The 21,842-nt window shown below is 39.8% G+C and overlaps 1 protein-coding gene across 3 annotated transcripts in view; it reads left to right on the top strand.

Moving 5' to 3' along the window:
• FOCAD (focadhesin) overlaps positions 1 to 21,842 on the top strand; it is a 131,792-nt gene that overhangs the window by 102,216 nt on the left and 7,734 nt on the right. For all 3 annotated transcript variants that reach the window (XM_068929137.1, XM_068929139.1, XM_068929138.1), the window contains exons 28-38: positions 850 to 939; positions 6,947 to 7,094; positions 11,063 to 11,182; positions 12,141 to 12,263; positions 13,316 to 13,393; positions 13,776 to 13,847; positions 14,025 to 14,127; positions 15,308 to 15,388; positions 16,438 to 16,566; positions 19,597 to 19,712; positions 21,299 to 21,559. In XM_068929137.1, coding sequence (XP_068785238.1) covers positions 850 to 939; positions 6,947 to 7,094; positions 11,063 to 11,182; positions 12,141 to 12,263; positions 13,316 to 13,393; positions 13,776 to 13,847; positions 14,025 to 14,127; positions 15,308 to 15,388; positions 16,438 to 16,566; positions 19,597 to 19,712; positions 21,299 to 21,559 — 1,321 coding nt within the window. The remainder of the gene's footprint in view (positions 1 to 849; positions 940 to 6,946; positions 7,095 to 11,062; positions 11,183 to 12,140; positions 12,264 to 13,315; positions 13,394 to 13,775; positions 13,848 to 14,024; positions 14,128 to 15,307; positions 15,389 to 16,437; positions 16,567 to 19,596; positions 19,713 to 21,298; positions 21,560 to 21,842) is intronic.

A 21,842-nucleotide genomic window follows, 5' to 3' on the forward strand; every position in this document is an offset into this window, starting at 1 on the left:
GTAGTGACAACTAAGCTATAGACAAGCACTAAAAGGCCCTTGAGAAAATGACATTAGCTCATCTTGGTGTTCCTGAAGTATGTGAGCCTATTTTTTTTTTGGGGGGGGGGGCAGGGGGGCCCTCGGGAGGAAATTGAGATTAATAATATGACATTTATCTAAAAATTTCATATGGACTAAAACAAATCAGATTTTACTCTTCCACTGCCTTGTATAATTTCAAAGCTTAACCTCAAATATTCTTCCAAGTATTGACATGGACCAACAGTAAAACTCATAAGGATGTATCTATAGCTAATATCAAATCATAGGGATAACTTACCTTAAAGATGTCTTCTACCTTAAGACGACTGTGGACATGTGTTTTTTAAAAGGGGATCCGTATGACATCTTTGCAATGAGATATAAGGACTTCCACAGGCAAAGGGATGAAGAGAGAGAGAGACTTCTGGAGCTAATATCCAAAACTGTAATGAATTTTCAGTTTATAAACAGAGTCCAGCTGAGATTGTTTTCTCCAGCACTTGGAAATGTAGTTTCATTCTGCTGTCATGTATATTGTAAAAGTTGTGTGCTGCTTTGAGGGTGTTGTAGCAATATGGGGTACCAGTTAAGGTCTGAATGTAATATGCTTTATATTATTTGTTTATGCATATGTAATACGTTTATATGAACGTGTCACCCATGAGCAGTTGCTGCTTACAGACCAATATGAGATCCTGTTATAACAAGTAAAGAAATGTATTTAGTGGCCTGTTCAGTCTTACCAGGAGGCCTGGTAGCCTGTATTGTTTAAAGAGCAGAGCTATATTGGAGCATTTTTAATTTTTTGTTCTGTTCTGTTTGTAGTGATGTACCTGGTCAACAGATGAACTTACTTCTAATGAAGTCCCTGGATGCACTGGAAGACTGCTGCTTTGACACCAGTCTGGAGTACACGTGAGTTTTCTTCATTAGTGATAATATTTTATTTTCAGCTCTACTTTGTTCATTAATGCTTTCACCCCTAAATTCTGCACAGAGGAGTATAAAGATAAGGAAATAGCCTATTTCTGAGTACTTTCTGAGTACATGAGCACTCAGTGGCTCATGCAGGCTGGCAGGGACCTTGGGAGGTCCGTGGCCCTGCCCAAAGCAGACCAGGTTGCTCAGCGCTTTACCCTGTCAGGGCTGGACACCCTCCAGGGGCGGAGCCAGCACCACCTCTCTTTCTGGCTCTGCTGCTAGGCTGTTCTGCGGTGCAGAAAAAGTTTCTCCTTGTCTGCAGCCTGAACCCCTAGTGCCCCCTGCTGCTGCCATCTCCTCCTGCTTGGTGGCGCCTCCCCACGCTGGCCCCAGCCGGTGGTGGTGCCTGGCAGGGCCGAGGAGCACTGAACAAAGGGGACAAATGTGCCCCGCTTGGGCCAGCCCTGCTTGCATTGCCCTGGGTGCTGCTGCCTTGGCACTACCTGGTGCACGTGGCCTGGCCTTGCTCACTGCCACCAGCCTCAGGCTGCTCCATGGAGCTGCCCGCAGCTACAGCAGCAGAGCCCAGGCAAGACTGCACCTTCGTCCCAGCTGAATTTCGTGACGTTCTTCATGCCTGTTCCTCTGGCTCTACCATTTCTTCTGAGTTAACTGTGCTTATTTAGGTATATATACATATACATTGCCTCTTCCGTACAGTCCCTAGCGCAAGGGAAAAAGAAAAAATAACCCACACTGTTTTGTGCCAGCCCACACAAAAAACATTGGTCGTGTTTAGAGATCTGCAGTCTTGTATACAGGCATTGGGAGCATACTACGAGTTCTGGGAGCAGAGTTGCTCATTTTACCTGCACATGTTCATTAATGAAAGATAGTTCTTCAAGTGCCTACTTGTCGCTCTTCAGCGATTGCCAAGACACTCAACGCAGCCTAGCTGCTACTGCTTTGGAGCCTGTTACAGGAATGTGCATATGGGTGCATTACAGCCTGAGCCCAGGAGCAGCTGCTTTGCGTGGCTCCTTTATCTGTGAGCTAGGCTGTTAATTTAACAGCTGTGGATGGCATGTTGAATATTGAGGAAGGCAAATATATTTCGTTTCATCAACTGGAGTTGCACCTCAGGTGTCCCAAAGAGAGGAGCAGCCCACCAGCAGGACAAGAAATTATGGAAGAGTATCACACAATTGCTAGTGTTGCCAAGCCAGGAATAATCTGCACAATAAAATAAATATTTGACATGTATCTGTTGCTGGTGAACAGTCCCAGCAGGAACACGTGACCGCAGTAGTGCATCACTTCTGTGGTAACTATTTCCCCTTTAGAGTAGGGAAGGAGCTGCATTGTCTTGTGAGCCTCAGTGTGGGTGGGTAGGTTTTTCTTTGATTGTGAATGTTTTTCTACTCAGTTCTTCCCTTTTCAAGGGAAACATTCCAGTGGATCTTCTGAAAAGCTCTTAAGGAGTCACAGCTGCACATCACTGGGCTGTGAACTTGAACAGCTTAGTCAGGATTCAGATTGTCCCTTGACTGGCACAAAGTAAGGTACATGGTGCACAGGTGGCTGTATCAGCTGCATCACTTTGTTATACCCGTTGCTGCTTGTTTGCCTGACCTATTAGCTGAAGATTAAAAGTCCCACAGAAAAGCCAGACTAGACTCCCCTGACAGCAGGAGGCAGACAGAAAAATATGAAGCAATGGCAAACAAGACAAGGGGGGATAAAGAATTTCTTATGCTGAACATAATAGGAACATTTTTAAAAGCCAGTTCTAAAATTCGTGTGCAGTGTGAGCACTCTGCTTCATGAGGAAAGAAGTAATTTAAAGCCGCAAATGTTGCAGACTATTTGAGTTTGACATGTGTCAACTTCTGAACTACTGTTATCTCTAAAGGAAGGACTTTTCCAGCCTTCACCTGTAGTTAAAATAGGCACAGCCAATTGTGGCACATAAGCATTACATTTACCTGACGTGAGTGTTTTATCCGTGCTAAACTTAATGTTAAAATAGTTTGGAAGTTTGTTGAGAGCAGGTATATCATGCCGTACAAATGGGGCAAGGAGGAAGTTCTGTTTTTTCTAAATGCCAGCAGTAATCATTTCCTCTCATGGGGCTGCTCTGAGGTTACTTGTGTTTAATAGGTTCCAGGATAGCTGGTAAGAGTCCCGGTACAAATTCATCATTCTTCCATAATTCAGAGGAGATCTCTGACTGCTTTGATCTGCCAAATTGTCAGAGGCAGTATCTTGTATCATGCTGCCATCTAGTGGAAAATAAACTAATTCCCGTTTCCCCATACGTCCACCTCCTATTCCTAACCTGGCAGCATAAATGCACATGCACATGCATGTATGCATCCTCATGCATTCCCATCCTGTTACAGTAGATGTTCTAGCTCACCAATAAATTTCTGCAGGGTGGCATGCCACCTGATTGTTTTAGAAGATGTGTGTTTCTCTGCCTCCTGTTATGTTTCTTCAGGGTGTTAAGTGAAGTTGAAAAGCATTATTGAGAAAAAGAAGTTCTTACTGTTTTTGTTTTGTTTTTAAGCCTTGAGTACCTAAATAATAAGTAAGTTTAACAAATTGTTTGGGTATGCAAACTGGAGCTCACACGACACACTTCACTGATAATGTCAGTATTGATAGGAATGTTGATTATATGCATTTTTTAGGATTTTTTTAGGAGAATTTTCTTTTGAATTTTTAATTAAAAATTTTTATTATTATTTTGGGGAAAGAAGAATAAAGAAAACAGAGCTATTACTAATAAATAATAAGCAACAGGTATCTTTTTCCCTAAGCCAATGCTTTAGCATGATGGGAGTCTACTTATGTGCCGTAAGGGTCTGTACATCTGTGTAAGCTACATGAAACACTGTAAAAAGTTTTCTCTCTGAAAATGCCACTATGAGAATAATGCTTCTAACTCAGTACTCTTTCGTCTATCTTCAGCCAAGCAGGAAAGAAAATCAGTGAAGCTCATCATCTTTAAAGGGGGAGAAACCATCTCAAATAAGTATATATGAATACTATACTGCTTCAGTCTTTATCTGAACCAGTTTAAGCGATTGCAGAGCCTTAGGGCCTGATCTTAAGTAGAAGGCACTTAGACTTTATCCAGAGATGTGTGAAGCGGACATTAAATCTCCCCATAAGTTAGGTAGAAAATGAAATAATTACAGTTTAAAAATAGATACTGATATGTCAGTTTTTGGTGATGTATGTATGATGAAACGTGTATGTAACGTGATTTTTTGAAAGTATTTTTGTACAATTCTTTATGCGACTAAATTTTGTCAGACTTACTGCTCATTTTCCTTCCCAAGCCTATTATAGATAGAGACTAAGAGAAGGTTCAGCAAGTGTTAGCATTCATAAATGTTAACAATTTTTCCAGTTACTTACCTAGATTATATTGAATATATTATCTCAAATCAATCTGAGTGTACTGGGAAAAAAGAATGAGAACTAAATCAAAGGCAGGCATCCAGTTGTAACAGCATATGGGTAGCAAATGCAGCAGAACATGTGGTCTCTGTGTTGGAAGGTTTTGCTTTGTGCTTTTTCTCCTTTCTGCAGTCAAAGAAAAACATGGCATGTTGAAGATGGGGTTAGCCCTGACCTTTGACGGGTCTGCTTGTACAAAGCTATAGAGAATACCGAGAAGTGGTAATATTTTCTGGCTTGCCCGTTGCATTTCCCTTCTACAACAGCCTTAAAAACATGGCTTTTAAAATAAAGTCATTGCGTGGCAGAGCTAGCGTGTATCTACTAAAACAAATACTGGAGAAATATTGAGTAAATGATGAATGTTGATTCTTAAGTGTTGAGTAAAGGTGTAGTGAAGAGCCAAGTTACTATGAAACATGACATACGCAGTAGTTTTCTTTAAAGTTATTGTTCAGAGCAATAAACTGACTTGCTTTTATGGACTTTTCATAAGGTCTGTAGCTGTTTGAAAATGCCTGAAATCCATATCAACCAGAAACCGTCATCAGAATTTTATACCCTTCCTAGAGAAACGTGCCAAACTCCCAGTTACTTCAGGATTATCAGCATTTAGCCCTTCAAAATGCAATTTTTTTCTTCATCTGGAGATATAAAACTTTTTGTTTCACTATTTGCTCATTTGCTCAGTCTTTTGTGCTGTGACATGATAGAAGTGTATGCCCAGTATGTTTCCAAGCTATTGTGTTCAGAGAGGTGACAATAAATTCACAGATGGGTAGTGGCAGCAGTGCTGTGTATCTGATACACTGGCAGTAAAACACTTGGTACATATTGGGAAATTTGAGATGTCATGCAGGTGAAGTGAATGTTCATTTTAGGTAGGTGACAAACAAGATGGCCAAGTAAGAAAGATTGCTGAAGATTGCTAATCTTGTGAAATTTTTTCTTTTTACTTTACAAAAGAGGGGTGTGTGTGTGTGTGAAATTTTACTCTTGCTTCAGTCCTGCACTATGTTTTGGTCTTTGCAAAGTGACAGCGACATAAAAAAAAATTGTAACTCTAACTAGGAACCTAGTAGTCTTCTGTGAATTTTTTTAAACCTGTAGTACAGTAAAAGTGTGTGTGATTCAGATTTCCCTAAGCCATGTCCTTATTTTGTTGGCTGTTCATGAATTCAGGTATACTGCTTATTTATAAATACTGATTCCAGAGGTTTGTTGCATGTTTTTCACCAGAAAAAAAGGGTGGGGCTGTTCTGCAGAGACACCGCTCCCAGTGTTCTAGCCATGTTGGTCATTTTCATCTCCCCCCATCCCATATTTTTGTTGAAAGATGTTAGCTTAAAGCTGACTGAAGTTATTCTCAGAAATTTATTTTTTATTTAGTTGAGGAAAAGCAATTACTTTTCCCGTTTTTTTAATTGGATAGCACAACCTTAAAAGAGCACCTAATACACTAGCCACATTCAGTTGACTTTACTATGTGCAGTGTTGGTCATTGGCATGCTCAGGGAGGTTCACAAGGGAAAGGGGACCTTCATCTTCAGCTAACAGCTGCTGCTTTCGGCAATGTGTTTGTGCAGTGAGAAGACCTTTCAGAGCAGTGGGTATCCATTGTGCTCCTAGTATCTTGTGACAGGAGCCCTAGCTGGTTGGGAATTTGTTGACGAAACTGTTTAGTGTCAGAGTTGAAGACTTGTGTAAACTGGAACTCTTTGTGGGAGCCATAGGTGCTAAACTGAATAAGAAAGTATTCTCAGGTCAAGAGTGGAATTTCTGGTCAAAATCTGAAAAAGAGGTAAGGCACCATGAAAGCATTCATCAGCTGCCGTGTTAGATTACGTACTTTAAACCTATGTGCTCCTCACTGAAATTTTGAGTATCCTCTGCATCAAATTGTTGGTTCTGGCGGGATATGTCTGCCCTGTTGAAGTTGATCCGCTGTTGTGTGCCTATATTTTAATTCATAGGGGTTAGAATAGGTACTGAATTCTTAAATTCTGAAATGCAGCTGAATACCATGACCATATAGCCTTCTTAGCTGCTGTCTGGCTCAAGCAGTAACTTAATCATTTTTGCAAACTAGAACATCAGCAGAGACTGAGAGAAGCAGACCCTAAAAGCAGACCTGTAATTACTGTGTTTGATTGGGGTATCATAGAGTTTGGGATATTGATGTGAATCAGATGGAAAGGTTTGGATCCATACTTTCCCTCCTGCCAGATGATGTATTTGTTCACAGGACTGTTGGTTCTTCCAAAGTAGAAGAAATAAGGAAGCTGTTTATATATGACTTGTTGTTTTGAACCTACCTGTTCTTCTTATGCTTTCCTTTCATCCTGTGCCTCCTTAAAAGGATCATCTCAGTATGAAATGAAAATCGCTTGTAAAATGAACTGTGCTAATTATCAGTGAGGGCAAAGAGTTCTTACGGCTTAGCAATCCAGACTACTTTGGTGTTGAAAAAGAGTTCCAAGTAGCCAAGGCACCCTCAATCCCTTTTTTTTTTTTTTTTTGTCTTTACTTTAAGCACTGGATGTATTTTGGGAGTAGGACTTGTTCTCTCACTTATGAGTCACAGCAGCCAAACAGAATCACGAGTACATGTTTCTGCTTCACTGCGAAAGCTCCGTAACTACTTGGATGGCAGCGAGGACCAAAGCAGATGGGTCCAGGAGGTATGGTCTGTTTTATCACAGATTTTAAATCTTCCTTTATCTTTATTTTCTCCTTTTAATAACTCAGCTCTTTAATGAAGCTTTATATCCATAGGGTATTTAATGCACCCTTTTGTACTGGAATCCTTGGCTTCTAATGGTTTCTACCCTATCAGCCTCGTTTTATATCTATTGAACAGATCAATTTTAGAATAACCGATAATGCAGCACAGATATTAAGAAATTGCCTGATAAGATATAAAATCATTATTCAAAGTGCTTCTTTAGGACCTTATCTCATAGTGAAATTACTGAAAGTTGGGAACTGTGTAACTGTGCATCTAGGTCTTTCTTTGAAAGTTGCTGTCACTAGCTAATGTGAACCTTGCACTGCTGAGTGCTGCTACAGTTGTATTTTCTGCTCTAATTATAGCATTGCTTTTGATCTGAGCTGTGCTAGGTTTGAGCATGCCCTTCAATATCTTTTGCCAAGATACTGTTAAGTTCTGATACCGCTCCTTATACCAAAACTTGAAATGGAAAGCTGATAAAACTATAGAGAAGTTGGTAACAGAAAGCAAGGATGAAAATAAGTAGGTGTTTGCTGTGAAAACCTCTGCCTGTCATGTATAAACCCACAGCAGCGAACAGCTGATTTTCATAATCCTCTGTTTTTCTAAGGGATTTAACAGATATTGGTAACGTTCATTTCTTTTTCCTTCTTGGTACTGTTGTGAAAGCTCTTTTTTGTATTAAAGGTATGATTTTATGGAGTTTTAATTTTTTTGGCACTCTGTGTGTTGTAGATTAGCCTTTTGCTGTTTATGGATCATGTGTTAACATGACTTATAGCCATGAAATCGTTTATCCCTCCCTAAGGATATCAGAGTGCTTTACTGAAGTTAAACTGATGTGCAAACTCTGTAGAGGGCTCAATACAGCAACTGTTGGGATGAAATACAGCAGCTGTTTAACATCATGAAGTAGTTCGGGATGAGAAGTATAACCTACCTTTTTCAGTTAAAATCTCCATAAGGAATTGCAAAGATAATTACAGCAGTAAAGTTTGGCCAGGACCCTTAGGATAAATATTACTATATTTGAAATGCCCTAAAGGCTCTTTCAGAACAATAAAAGACTGAGCTACTATTCTATACTTGAGAGAGCTTTGGTCTGCTGCAGTGAGAGGTCCAATATCCTCCAATAGGAGGATCAGGTTAGAGATCTTTTGTCCAAACTTGACATCCATAAATCCATGGGCCCCGATGGGATGCACCCACGAGTGCTGAGGGAGCTGGCGGATGTTATCGCTAGGCCACTCTCCATCGTCTTTGAAAGGTCCTGGAGATCAGGAGAGGTGCCTGAGGACTGGAAGAAAGCCGATGTCACTCCACTCTTCAAAAAGGGCAAGAAGGGGGAGCCAGGAAACTCCAGGCCTGTCAGCCTCACCTCCATCCCTGGAAAGGTGATGGAACAGCTCATCCTGAAGGTCATCACTAAGCATCTGGAGGACAAGAAGGTGATCAGGAGTAGTCAGCATGGATCCACCAAAGGGAAATCATGCTTGACCAATCTGATAGCCTTCTATGACGGAATGACTGGCTGGGTAGATGAGGGCAGAGCAGGGGATGCTGTCTGCCTGGACTTCAGCAAGGCTCCCGACACTGTCGCCCATCACATCCTCCTAGGGAAACTCAGGAAGCGTGGGCTGGATGAGTGGAGAGTGAGGTGGCTGACAACTGGCTGGACGGCAGAGCTCGGAGGGCTGTGGTCAGCTGCGCAGAGTCCAGTGGGAGGCCTGTAGCTCGCGGTGTCCCCCAGGGGTCAGTGCTGGGCCCAGTCTTGTTCGATGTATTCATCAGTGACCTGGAGGAAGGCACAAAGTGCGCCCTCAGCAAGTTGGCTGATGACACTAAACTGGGAGGAGTGGCTGACACACCAGGGGGCTGTGCTGCCATTCCAAGGGACGTGGACAGGCTGGAGAGCCGGGCGCAGAGGAGCCTCATGGAGTTCAGCAAAGGCAAGGGCAGGGTCCTGCACCTAGGCAGCAATAACCCCATGCCCCAGTCCAGGCTGGGGGCTGACCTGCTGGAAAGCAGCTCTGCAGAGCAGGCCCAGAGAGTCCTGGTGGACGACAAGTTGAGCATGAGGCAGCAGGGTGCCCTTGTGGCCAAGAAGGCCAATGGTCTCCTGGGGTGCATTAGGCAGAGTGTTGCCAGGAGGTCAAGGGAGGAGATCCTGCCCCTCTCCTCAGCCCTGGTGAGGCCTCACCTGGAGTGCTGTGTCCAGTTCTGGGCTGCCCAGTACAAGAGAGACATGGCACTCCTGGAGAGAGTCCAGCGGAGGGCTGCGAAGGTGATTAGGGGACTGGAGCATCTCTGCTTTGAAGAAAGGCTGCGAGAGCTGGGCCTGCTCACCCTGGAGAAGAGAAGACTGAGAGGTGATCTCATCAACGTGTCCAAGTATCTGAAGGGAGGGTGTCGAGAGGATGGGGCCAGCCTCTTCTCCGTGGTGCCCAGCAACAGGACAAGAGGCAACGGGCAGAAACTGAACCCAGGCAGTTCCATCTGAAGCTGAGGAAAAACTTCTTGACTGTGAGGGTGACAGAGCATTGGAACAGGTTGGCCAGAGAGCTTGTGCAGTCCTCTTCCTTGGAGATATTCAAAACCCGTCTGGATGTGATCCTGGGCAATATGCTCTAGGTGACCCTGCTTGAGCAGGGAGGTTGGACTAGATGATCTCCAGAGGTCCCTTCCAACCTAAACGATTCTGTGGTTCTGTGAATATGGGCATTACTTCTTCCAAGCCCAAGTGTTGGCAATCCTGCCCGGTAGGTAGTGGCTGTCTAATTCACTTAGTCATGCGCTGTTTTGTTGCTTAGTTTTGTACAAATTAGGCTAAACAGTTGGCACAGTTGTTCTGTTGAAGGTTCAGACTTCATTTCCTTACCCCCCATGTCTGAGGGTGAAGAACGGAAAAGCAGTGTCACTTGTGATCGCTTCTGCATGCGGACGTGAGCCTGGTCCTGTATGTTGTGTGTGGGAGACTGTTCTATTACATGCTCCTCTTCTGGCCTTATGGGCCTGCTGATAGCACTGATTGGATCACAGCACGCTGTGTATGCTCAAATAGATAGTGATCACAAACTCCTACTGAGAAAGTAACTTCATTTCTGTGGAAGGTCAGGATTTTGCCCTAAATAAACAAAACCAGAAGTACTTCCAGGCTCTAGCTGTACTTTTGAAATGTCAGCATAGGTGATGAATCTTTCTTAGAAACAATAAACATCTGAAAATATAAACTGAAGATGCCATTGCTTTTTTATCATGCTAGCACATTGTTCCATGACTTACAAATCGCGTACTCTCAGCAGCCTGCCTTTCCTACAGATTAATTTTCTCGTTGAAGTATGTGTTACATGTGGTATTTTATAAATTCTGTCCTACGTTATTCTGATGACACAGTAAAACCAGCATCCCTTTACCACCGTTGGAGCTGTCAAATAAAGACTGAAGACCTTACCACTAGCTTACAGGGAGAAAAGGAATGAAGTTTAGAGTGATGCTTCTCAGCTTCCGGCACTGAGGAGTTGTGTGAGAGCTATTGCTGAATGCACAGGCCCCGTCCTCACAGCAGATACCACCTCTGGACAAAGAAACAGCAGCAGACAGAATTATAAAATTTGCTTCTTACAGCAAATAATTTAGTTTGTATCAAGGAGGGTAACATTTTCTCTGGAGAGACAGTAAATATAAATACTGTCTAAATTCAGGCTGATGCATAGAAAAACAAAGAACTCCAAAACTGTAGCAGCAAATGCTGCTTTCTATTTGAGTTGAAGTTCAAGAATTTATGATAGGATCTTGCTGCTGTAGTAAGCAGGTAGAATAAAACCTCCCTGAGGAAGTAAAGAGAGCCTCCTTTTTTTGTGTGTATGTGTGAATTTGATCAGACTCTGGGTAACCGAATGAAACAATTCTGTTTTTCAGGTCCTTGCCTATTCTGTGGCCTGTTCCTGTGTCTCTGCTTTCAGTGTTGGAATCATAGAAGCAGCAGAGGCTGAGGAGGCCATGAACAAGCTGCGGACTTTGGTGGAAAATAATCAGCAGGTCATACTCGGAGTTTGGATTTTGCTTCGTTTCTGTCTGTCTCTTCAGTATTTAACACTGCAGACTGTTCTACCCAGTCCATCACCTGAAGAAAATATATTGATCTATTTTGAGCATTAACTAACATTTGAGTGTGTTGTGCATACCGGTTACCATGATAACCATTTGTTCCACTGATACATTGCCTATAGCTGTATAGCAAATACTAAAGGATGAAGCAAAAACAGATTTTATGTATGTTTGATTGGATTTAAAAGAGAATTTTGTACTTTGAATTCATAGTGTGTTTAATTCCGGTGCCTTACCAAATATTGTTTTTTCTAAAACATTTTTCTTAAGATCCTTGGTAGGAAAATACATCTGTGCTTTTCTGAAATTTTACTTTCTCTTAGACTTCAGACAGTACCTCATAACCACTACTTCTGGGTATCTCTTTCATCCCTCAGTGTTTTAGGATCACACTGTAAAAATGACCAAAATAATCTCTGTATTTCAGTACTTGTTCTCCTCCTTTGTTAAATGCTTGCCAGGAGAAGGAAAAAAAAAAGAAAGAAAAAAGAAAAGAGAAAAAACATAACCATTTAGAATCAAAGTCAGCTATGACAATGGCCATCTGTCTAGTATGTTTATCTGGAAAATGGCAAGTCAGGTTAAACTACCTTTGCAGCTGCTTTTCATCTTCACGTCAGGAAGTCCACTCTAAAATAAGGCTCCAGAACAGTGTATGTGCCAGAGACGGGTGCCAGTCTTAGAAAATCCTATGTCACTTAACATGAGCAAGTACTTAAAATAATAAAGCATCCAATGTTTTTGAAGACGACATGTCTTCTATTATCGAGTAAATTTAGGGGAAGTGCTGCCTTAGAAATGTTGTATGATTTGGTTTTTCTTTTTAGAAGAAGAATACATGGTCGTTTGGAAGATCTGTTTATTAATATGTGTATTTCTTACCTTACAGACATCCGGTTTTGCTTTAGCTCTAGGTACGATTGTTCATGGTTTGTCAGCTTGTGGTCATGGGAAAGCTGAAGACCTGAGTAACAGGCTAATGCCAGCCTGGATTAAAATTGTACTTGCAGAGGTAAGGGAATTTGAATTCATAGGCTGGGGAATCTGTGTTTTAAATGAATTGTAGAGGCATAATTTTTCTTGCTTCTGCTGGAGTAATGCTAGGAAAAATTGGGACTATTTAAGCATGTTGTTTGATGTTTGGGAGCAAGAATATATCTCTGGACTCTTTACTAAAATAAAAAAAAGCTTTCTTTGGTTTATAAGAAAAACTTTGGCCTATGAGATCTTACTTCAGATATCTTTACTCATTTAAGCAATATTCAACGATGAGATTCAGGTTATAATTTCACAAGGCATCTTGATTTAAGGTTCTACTTAACAAAAAAATTAGACTAACAGAATGGTGATTTTCCTTTTTAAGCTGTGTATTTTAAGTTTACCCTCTTAAGTGGTTGTTTTATTAAGCAATAATTTGCTCTTGTTCTGTTTTCAAGATCTGGTAATTGCTTTCTGTATGCTCCAGGAATACTAAGCGTTGCACTGTAGCCTCTGACTGCATTTACAGCATTGTAGGTGGAGCTGAACAGTTCTGGGTGGTTTGAAGACAGCACTTGTCACTGCTAATGTAACTGATTGGAGCGTGGATTAAAATGTATTCATTTTTTCTGCTTGCTGTTCAGTCACGATATTTTATCTTGTTGCACCAAAAATTATATATATAAAAGCAAACTCTAAATTTAAACTTTTAAGATAGGAGCTGAAGGTAAGTCCAAATAAAAGAAAAAATGTTTCAGAATTAAATTGCCGTGGCATATTTTATGGGGAGTTGAGCGTGCTAGAAGGAAGTGCTTTGTCAGGGAGAAATGCATGATGATTTCAGACTGGGAGGGGGACAAGTTCTGTATAATGCAAACCTTTCATTCAGGAAGAGTGGGAGGACAAATGATACAGTTTGCAGGAGGCTGACCTGAAAAAAGTTACTGGGCTGGGAGGTGTAGAAGTGATAGTACTCATTTTTTTAGGTTGGAACAAAAGCCTTTTCTTGAAAGTATACAAGTGTATTGTGGTACAGCTAGTGCTGTATGACCTGAATGTTGCACTGATCCTGAATTATACTTTCAGGGCTCTCCAACAATGCAGCGTCTGGCTGCTGTCAATGGGCTAGTTGCACTGGTGGGTTCTGAAGGAGGCATGATACAGGTGAGAATATTCAAGCACACAGTACCTTTGTCTCCTGTAGAAACTGAGTTAAAGATTTGGACTAGAAAGCAAGATGGGATTACATCCGTGCATCCTTGTAGCAGTGATCACATACCAGGGCGTTCCATTAATGCAACAGCAAGTAATGTTGGGTCTGTACCAAATGGGTCTCTTCCGTTTTCCCATTATATGGCCCATGCACGGTGCCATTGGGGAAAAGCTTATGGCACTGTAAGCTTTTTCCTCTTATCCTCTGCGTCTCAAAAAAAAAATATATATATATGTACAAATGTAATCTCTATTTTCAGCACCCGTTTTGTGTTTTGTTGTTTCCTTTTTTCCCCCTTATGAAATTCACAGAATATCTTCTTTTCTCTGGCAGCTGAAATCTGAGAGCATTCAGTCTTCCCAGTTTCAAAGTAAACTCAATGAAGTCATCAGAACCCTTACCCAGGTAAGGGGGTTTCCTCTGTTTCCTGCTCTGGATAATGCAGTATGGCACTGTAACACCTTGCACAAACAAGACGGTTCTGTGTGGAGAAGGTGCATAATGTCGGTGTCTAGCTTCAGCGAGGCGATGCAGCATTAATTTGAGACTTTCTGACCAACTGGTGACGTATTGTCTCCACAGATAATCAGTTTTTCAGGACAGATTGGCCTTCAGACAAATGCAGCAGGGCTTTTGGGACACCTTCATATGTCTTGTTTGTCTTCTACCCAGAGCAGGGCATCTGGTAAGCTTCTGCATTATTGCTGCTTAAAGAACAAATAGCAGTAGCACCTAACCAAGAAGGGAGCAAGGGGACACATTAGAAGCTGCAGACTGCACAGTGCACCCATATTAAATGATATGGTAGCCTTTGAACCAGAGAGCTCGTGATCTCATGTGTCGAACCAAAAGCTAGAACACAAAAGCAGGAATCGGTGTGCTGAGCAGTATGCCCCTCGTCCACTTTTACTTGTGATGTTGAAGTAAGATTCTAAGTTGTTCCAGTCAAACTTGTTTATTACTTCTGTTTTTATTCTGTTTAAAACTCCTAGTGTAAATTATAAATGATTTTAAATTGCTTATGACAGATGTATTTGGCATCTAAGTTATCCACTCCAAGGCCTGAGAGCTGATTAATCTACTCTTTATTTCAGCACTTCCCAGTGTTTAAAAAAGCCAACACAGAAAAAAACAGTCAGTAAGAACAAAAAAGGGCTAATTTTTCGAAAGAGTATTTTTCTAGAAGAGATCTTTCTGGTTAGCCGAAGTCTAATACTAGTTTCTGTACCCTTTTAATGTAGCTGTTAACACAGAAAGAAATTCATATTCGGCTGATACGCCATTTCCTTCTGGTGCTGTTTCAGTATCCACTAGGTCAAATTAAAGCAGGATTAGACCATGGATGAAATATGAGTAACAGGAGGGAACTAATGAAGTGGAGGCTGTTCACTGCCATGTGAACAAAGCTAGACTCAATAACATGAAGTGCAAATAAATTTCCTCATCCCTAAGGAATGCTCTTGGAGTTCTGCTTCTGGATAGCCTCAGCAGAGGTGCCTGAGGTTAGATAGATATGGAATGCCTGCACTTGTCTTAACTTCTGAAGCGCTCCCTTTTTAAAGCCTGACTCACACCGGCCTCATATATATTAGGAAAATGGTTACCACTAGCTTTTCTGCTGATGAATGAATTTGTTTCTCAGACCTGGCACCTCTCACTAACACTAATATTTAGCTTACCTTAAAAAAAAAAAAAAAAAAAATCGGCAAGGCCAGTGTGGTTATCAAGAGCCTTTTGGTGTAATCATTTTAAATCAGTTACAGACTTGGAGTTAGCTCAAACATAGTTCACTTTGACTTTTGAATTTAACATCACCATTTATCCTGACAAGTTTTATTATATACAGAGCCTGTTTGTCTTCTCAGTTCCTCCAGATTTTAGCTACTTGCCTGAAAACAGCTTTATCAGAGCAGCTATTGACTTTGCCATTGAAGGTGGAAAGAAAGGTGAGAAGGATCAAACTACAGTAGCTCTCTAGGAAAACTGGTATGGTTGTAAAATGTGACCCTAACACCCTACTTTTATTTACTGTAAGAACTTTTCTAGATAGTAATTTGAGCTTCACTAACTTAGGACTTAAACCTCTAAATATTTCTGCAGAGACTTTTAAAACAAAAAATGAATTACATTCACAAAGAGCACAGGATGATATAGTTGGGCGTTAGCTTTCTCTGCTGAATTTTTCCGACTTTTTCATCCTTATCCCTTCCCGCACCCCACTCTGCCTGTGATGATGGGAATGAAAGCCAAATCACTTTAAATCTTTGCATGTACCCTCAGGGCTACTCCGTCATCAGGCAAACTTTCTTCTAACCGTTATTTTAGTGATACGTGGTTAAGTGTTCTATGCATCAGTCAAGTTGGTTAGTACGCTGTGGTAAAGGCACGTGAACCTGAAGAAAGGACACTCTCATGTGAACAATGCTAGACAGACTGATTTTGGAATATAATCTTAATGGAGATAAAACGCAGGAGATTATTCCTGTGCGTAACTGCATGAGCTCAGTGCTGTTCTTTTAAGCCGGCTTTACTTTTGCAGGAGGTAAAAAGTACCTATGCCTTGTTTCCAGGAGGACTTATTATTGAGTTAGCTCACAGTTACCTGTTTTAGATCATTTCCCGTATAGATCTGAATAAATGTTCTTCTACTGCCAAAATGCAAAGATACTTACCCAACTAAGGGAGGGATACCTGTAATAAAATCTTAAACTGCTTCAAGTGAGAGACCAGAAAGTTACTATTTATCAATAACAAAAACACTTTTGAAGTAGACAACTTATATTAGAAAATGTAACTGCTGATTACAAGTGTGACAGGTAGTTCTCACCTACAAATAGAAAAATGCTAAATAATTTTATAATGCTCTTCAATTTTCACTATAAACTGGTGTTTAGTGCAGTATGAAATGATGAACTGTATTCACATATCTTTCTTGAGCTGTTTAAACAAATATATGTGTATAAAATTCAGACTGTGGTTGACTGCTCTGTTGCAGGCCCAGAATCTGTCCCAGCTCAGCTGGTGAAAGTCGCTCTGTCACCCATTGCATTAGTTGGAGAAAGTCACCAGTATCCGCCTGTGAACTGGGCATCCATTCTTTCTCCTTTGATGAGGCTAAACTTTGGTGAGTTTCATAGTTTCTTGGAGCTTTTTTCATTCTTCTCATAAGACTTGCAGACTAATACAGCTTTCACAAACTGTAGAGCCCACGAATTACTTCAGGAATGAAAGTGTTTTGTGCTTTCGAGGCCAACTTTTTAAATGTTTGCAAGCATATATTTGCAGTCACTCTATGGAGACATCGGATGTGGACATATTACTAATAGAGTAGACTAGAGAAGATCAGAGCTAGGAAATTTAGAGCCAGGTTGGAAGTTCCCTAAAACATTGGTGAGTTTGGACCAGAAGAGCCTAAACTAGCAACTGACTGCATCTTATTTTGACTGTGTATTAAATGCAGGTTCATTGCTCATATTGGAGGATGCAGGCAACTGTATCAGAAATTTGAAATGCTCAGCAGTTCATCTAGCTGTTGCTAATCAGAAAAATGGCGTCTACTAAATCATACTGGATATTGAGAGAAGCATATATGTTTTTGCATTGTGATCCAGATATCTTATTGCATTCTTTAGGACTGTTTTTTCCTCATGTTGAAGAATAGCTTTGTCCCTTAATTATGATTTTGAACAGTTTGTATAGTAACTTCCTAGTCAGGATATCTTTTGATACCAGTTTCTGTTGATGCAAACGTCTGAGTTCAAACTCCTTTCCTTAAAAACACCTATAAAGTTCTGTTTTCCCTCGTTTGATTCTACTGAGTTTTGTTTCTCCTAATTTATGTAATTGTTATTGCTGGCTTTGCAGTTTCTCTTACAACTGGGCTAGGCAAGTGCTATTGTATTTAAATTTATGTGCTATAGAGCTAGGAAAGGGTAGGTTGTTCTTTTATCTTTCTGAGGGTTATTTTATTTTTATGGAGTGCTTGTATCTAAAGCACTACAAATCATTGAACTATCCTATAAGAAACTTACTTTGCTAGATAAGTAAAGATTTGTCAACATATTAAATGTTTTTGCTGATAGTTGAGCTGAAATTTCTGCTTTACTTGGTATTCTTGCAATTGATTGTAAAGTGATTGGTAAGAATAAGTAAGACTATCCTATACTGAGCTTTGCAGTCCATGCTGATGCAAATTTGTGTGCAACCTTATGAATAGCTGAAACTTGTTATAAGCATGGGGAATTTTTTTTTATTCCTGTTTTTTACCTAGGAGTTTGACTTTTGTAAATCAGGGGAGTTCCAGAGGAAACAGTACCTCAGTTTTGTGCCTACATTTTTATTGAATTTAAACAGCATCATAGACTACTATTTTTTTGGTTTTTGTGTGTGTTTTTTTGTTTGTTTGTTTTTGGGGTTTTTTGTTTTTCTTTGTTTTTTGGGTTTTTTTGCTTTTGGTTTTTTGATTTTTTGTGGGTTTTTTTGGTTTTTTTGTGTTTTTGTTTTTTGTTATTGTTTTTGTTTTTTGTTTTTGTTTCTTGTTTCTTTTTTGTTTTTGGTGGGTTTTGGGTTTTCGGTTTTCTGTTTTTGGTTTTTTGTGCTTTGGATTTTTTTGTTTGGGGGATTTTTTGTTTTTTAGTTTTTCATTTTTTGATTTTTTTATATACATAACTAATTTCTCTTAATTGTCCATCTGTAGTGTTATAGAAGTTGCAAATTGTATTTAGATTACATATGCATGCATAAATAGCTCTTGTTATGTGCTAGCGATCATTATTCATGTTGAGCTAGAAAGTATAATATTGGACAACTTTATTATGACCTGTTAGTCAACCTAGAAACGTGAAACTCTGAAACAGTTTTTCTGGAACAGCTACATCATGAACATTTTTATGAAAAATAGACTATGGTCCTTTCTCTCAGATTGTCTAAGTCACTGTTATTCATATCTGTATATGCATGACTATTTTCATGAACCTTAAACATTTTACTAATTCTACTGTGAATATTTATTCATCTGTAAACATATTGAAGACAACAGATTGCTTTCCCGTCTTACGAGGTTTACTGCTGTAGTTATAGAGCAGAAAGAGTTTAATATGCTTTAGGTGGCACTGGTTTGTTATTCAGTAGCGCTCTGAAGTGAACAGTCATAACCACATCAGAACACGTGATTTAGTAGTCCAAGCTAGTGAGAAAAGATTTTGAATGGTTACCGAAGTATCTTCCAACAATTTCCCCCTTTCTAAGTTTGGCAAATGAAGAGAGCCTGATGTTAGGGTTCTCAGACTCTTTGTCCTACTCATGAACTAATGTTAGCAAATTATACAAAAGCTATGCTATGTTGTTCACCACTTTCATTACTGAAATAACAATTTAACTAGCAAAGCACTGATTTAAATATTATACTAGCATTTAACAATAATGCATCTTCTGTCTTATGCGTTAAATGTCAGTATAATACTTAAATTCTTTGTCCTTCTCTTGCTATGACAATAGTGAATTGCATGGAAGCCATACCACTGCACAAAGTACCTCTTCAAAATATTTGAGTAATTATGGTATTAAGAAACAGTTTGTCCCAGTCATTAGTGCACTGTAAAGACAGCCCAGTAAAAAGTATTCCGCAACCATAATAACGTGCACGTATTCTAAGATCTTCCCACATGTAACTCGGGAGAATACTATGTCCAAACTTCAGCAGCCGTAACGGTCAATAAGCTCTGTTCTGTGACATAAATGTTTTTTTTGAATGAGCATATAGTATATGAAAGAGTATAAGCATGAGACAAATGCTAATTATTCCTGAACTTATCAGGAAGAAATGTGGACTCATTTCTTCTTCAGCAGCTTAAATCTTTTCTTCATCTAGAAAAAATATTTTAATTTTTTTTTTTTCCTCATTCCCACATCTATCTTCTTGATTGAATTGAAGGAAACTTGGAAAAATCCAGAGACTTCTCGCTGATAGTACATGAACAGGGAGAAGGGACTTTTAGAGTGTATATGATAAAAGCTTTAAGCAGCATCTCTAGAAATGCGAAGGTTAATGTAGTCCTGCTGAGGTGGAAAAATTACTTGCCTTATTTTATGAGTAGAGAACAAATTTCAAGTAAAAAATTTCTTCATAGCTTCTGTTTGTTTTCTTCTGCTTTAGGTGATGAGATAAAACATATCTGCCTTGAAGTGGCTGTGACACAGGCTCAGTCATCTCAAAATGCTGCAATGCTTTTGGGGATGTGGGTGGCACCTCCCCTCGTCTACAGTCTCAGTGTACGTATGCCAGAAAATCGGTGGGATCTCAGCACTTCTTTCCTATGAGTTTCCTCACCTACTCTGATGTTCAGGATGTCTCACTGAAAAACAGTGACTGAGGCTCAGAGTTCTGTAGAAATGTTGTTTAACAAATGTCTTTGACTGCTACATTGGTTTTTATGTAGATCGTTTAAGACGTTTTTCCTCTCTTGTGATATTGTAGCTTAGATAACCAAAAGATGTAAGGAGAGCACTGTATGTATGTAGAGACAGGAAGTATATTTTATTATACCAGATGATGGACATGGAGACAAGTCCTACTTCCCTTTCTGAAAGCTTGCCTGTTTCTTTCGGCTCTGTCACTAGATCTGGGAAGAGGTGTTACTTCTCCTTGAAAACTTTGCCTGAGTAGACGTTTAACAGACTAACCTTTGGGAGAATCAAATTTGGGGTTATTCTCCACTATGAAGTGCAGTTCTATTTATGGAAGTTTGGCATGGTCTTGATGAGGTCTCCATGGTACAGTTTTACAAACTCCCTGAATCCCACAGTACCTCTTAGTGTGCAGTTCTATCAGCTTATATTAGCTGAGGAGCCTGTTCAGCACAGTTTTCAGAAAATCCATTGTGGATTTCTGTGGCCTTTTCCAGTTCAAGTGGTTGCTTTCTCTGTAATTTTTAAATCTTTAGCCTTCACAAATATGTAAACACTTAGTAAAGATTTTAAGATATTTATTAGATATTTATTAGAGTACCAATAAAGGACAGATTTGATTTCTCAGCCCCTATTTCTCAGTGCGGTGGGATCTAGAGGTTACAAAATGATCTCAGCTGCAAGATGTGTTAGTTCTGGATCATTTTAAGATGATATTCTTTTTTCCTCACCAGCCAAAAATAATGAGAGGGCTTGGAATACCATGTTTATGTCCTTGACTGCCTATGTATGGTCTGTATGCTTTATGCAGGAATGCAGTGGGCACCATATAGGGAAGTTACAGTTGTCTTCTCAGAACAAAAGCCAGATTTATACTGAGGTAGCGTTCATTGAAAGGAAAATCCTTAGTATTTAAGAAACATAGAATATCGCCGTGTTTCAATTCTCTTTAATTCAAGCAATTCATTAAAAGAGGAAAGAAGAACTGAGAAGTATTTATGCAAAAGATCTGTTTTTGCTGACTTCAGGTGCTTTTGAAGTGGTGCTTGAGCTGCTTTTTACGCTGTTATCCTTTATAACAATAGCTGAAGGTCAGTGAAGAGTTAGAATCTGAAACTAAGAGAAAGAGGAGCCCTTTTTTTTTTTTTTTTTTTAAACACAAAAGAAAATTATTAGAGTCCTTGGCATGTGCTAGTGTAAATCATGTGGGAAAAATTGCTGGGTTCTCTCACTACTTGATGGCAATTTAAAATTTTATTTTAATCTGTTGGATGATGAATGAGACCTCCTTGTTTGTAACTAGCTTGTATATAGTACAGGGAACACCCGTGAAGAAGCAAGAAAGGAATCTAATTACTAGGCCAAACAGAAAGACATAAGCATGATAAAGATATTTAATCTGGAAAGTACTGCAAACCTTATGACTGTAATACCTTGTATTTTCTTTTCAGGTGAAAACCCAGAAATACCTTTTCTTGTCTCTGCCTCTCTGGATGAAACATGTTGCAGAAGACAAACTACAGTCTTTTACAGAAGTGTTTCTGATGCAGCAATTTGAAGTGAAGAACCGCACCAAAAACCCAGCAATTTGCCAGTGTGTTTTACAGGGTCTCAGCCAGGCAATGAAACTTCCAAACCCTGCCCAGTATTGCTGGACCTTTCTGTGCCAGGCTGCTGAGAAAATATTTGAGCTTCTACCAAATGAAATTCAGGTAAGGAATAAGTATGGGATATAAAAATTCAGAACCCTGTTACGAACATTGTAACTGGATATTTTTACTGATTTTTGTATCCTCTCTTTTTTTTTCCCGCTGAACCGTCAGATTTGCAACATGAAGTAGGATGTAAAATTTTAAGGGGGAGTAGTTAAGATTCCTGTGTAATTTCAATATAAGTTATTTTCAGGTATTTTGGGGGATATGACTAAGTTGTGAAACCAATCTTATGTACACTGTTCTGTCATTTAGTATTTGGTAATGGAAAACTAAAGAATTA

The sequence above is a fragment of the Struthio camelus genome, chromosome Z (genome assembly GCF_040807025.1).
Source record: "Struthio camelus isolate bStrCam1 chromosome Z, bStrCam1.hap1, whole genome shotgun sequence".
Classification (NCBI taxonomy): Eukaryota; Metazoa; Chordata; class Aves; order Struthioniformes; family Struthionidae; genus Struthio; species Struthio camelus.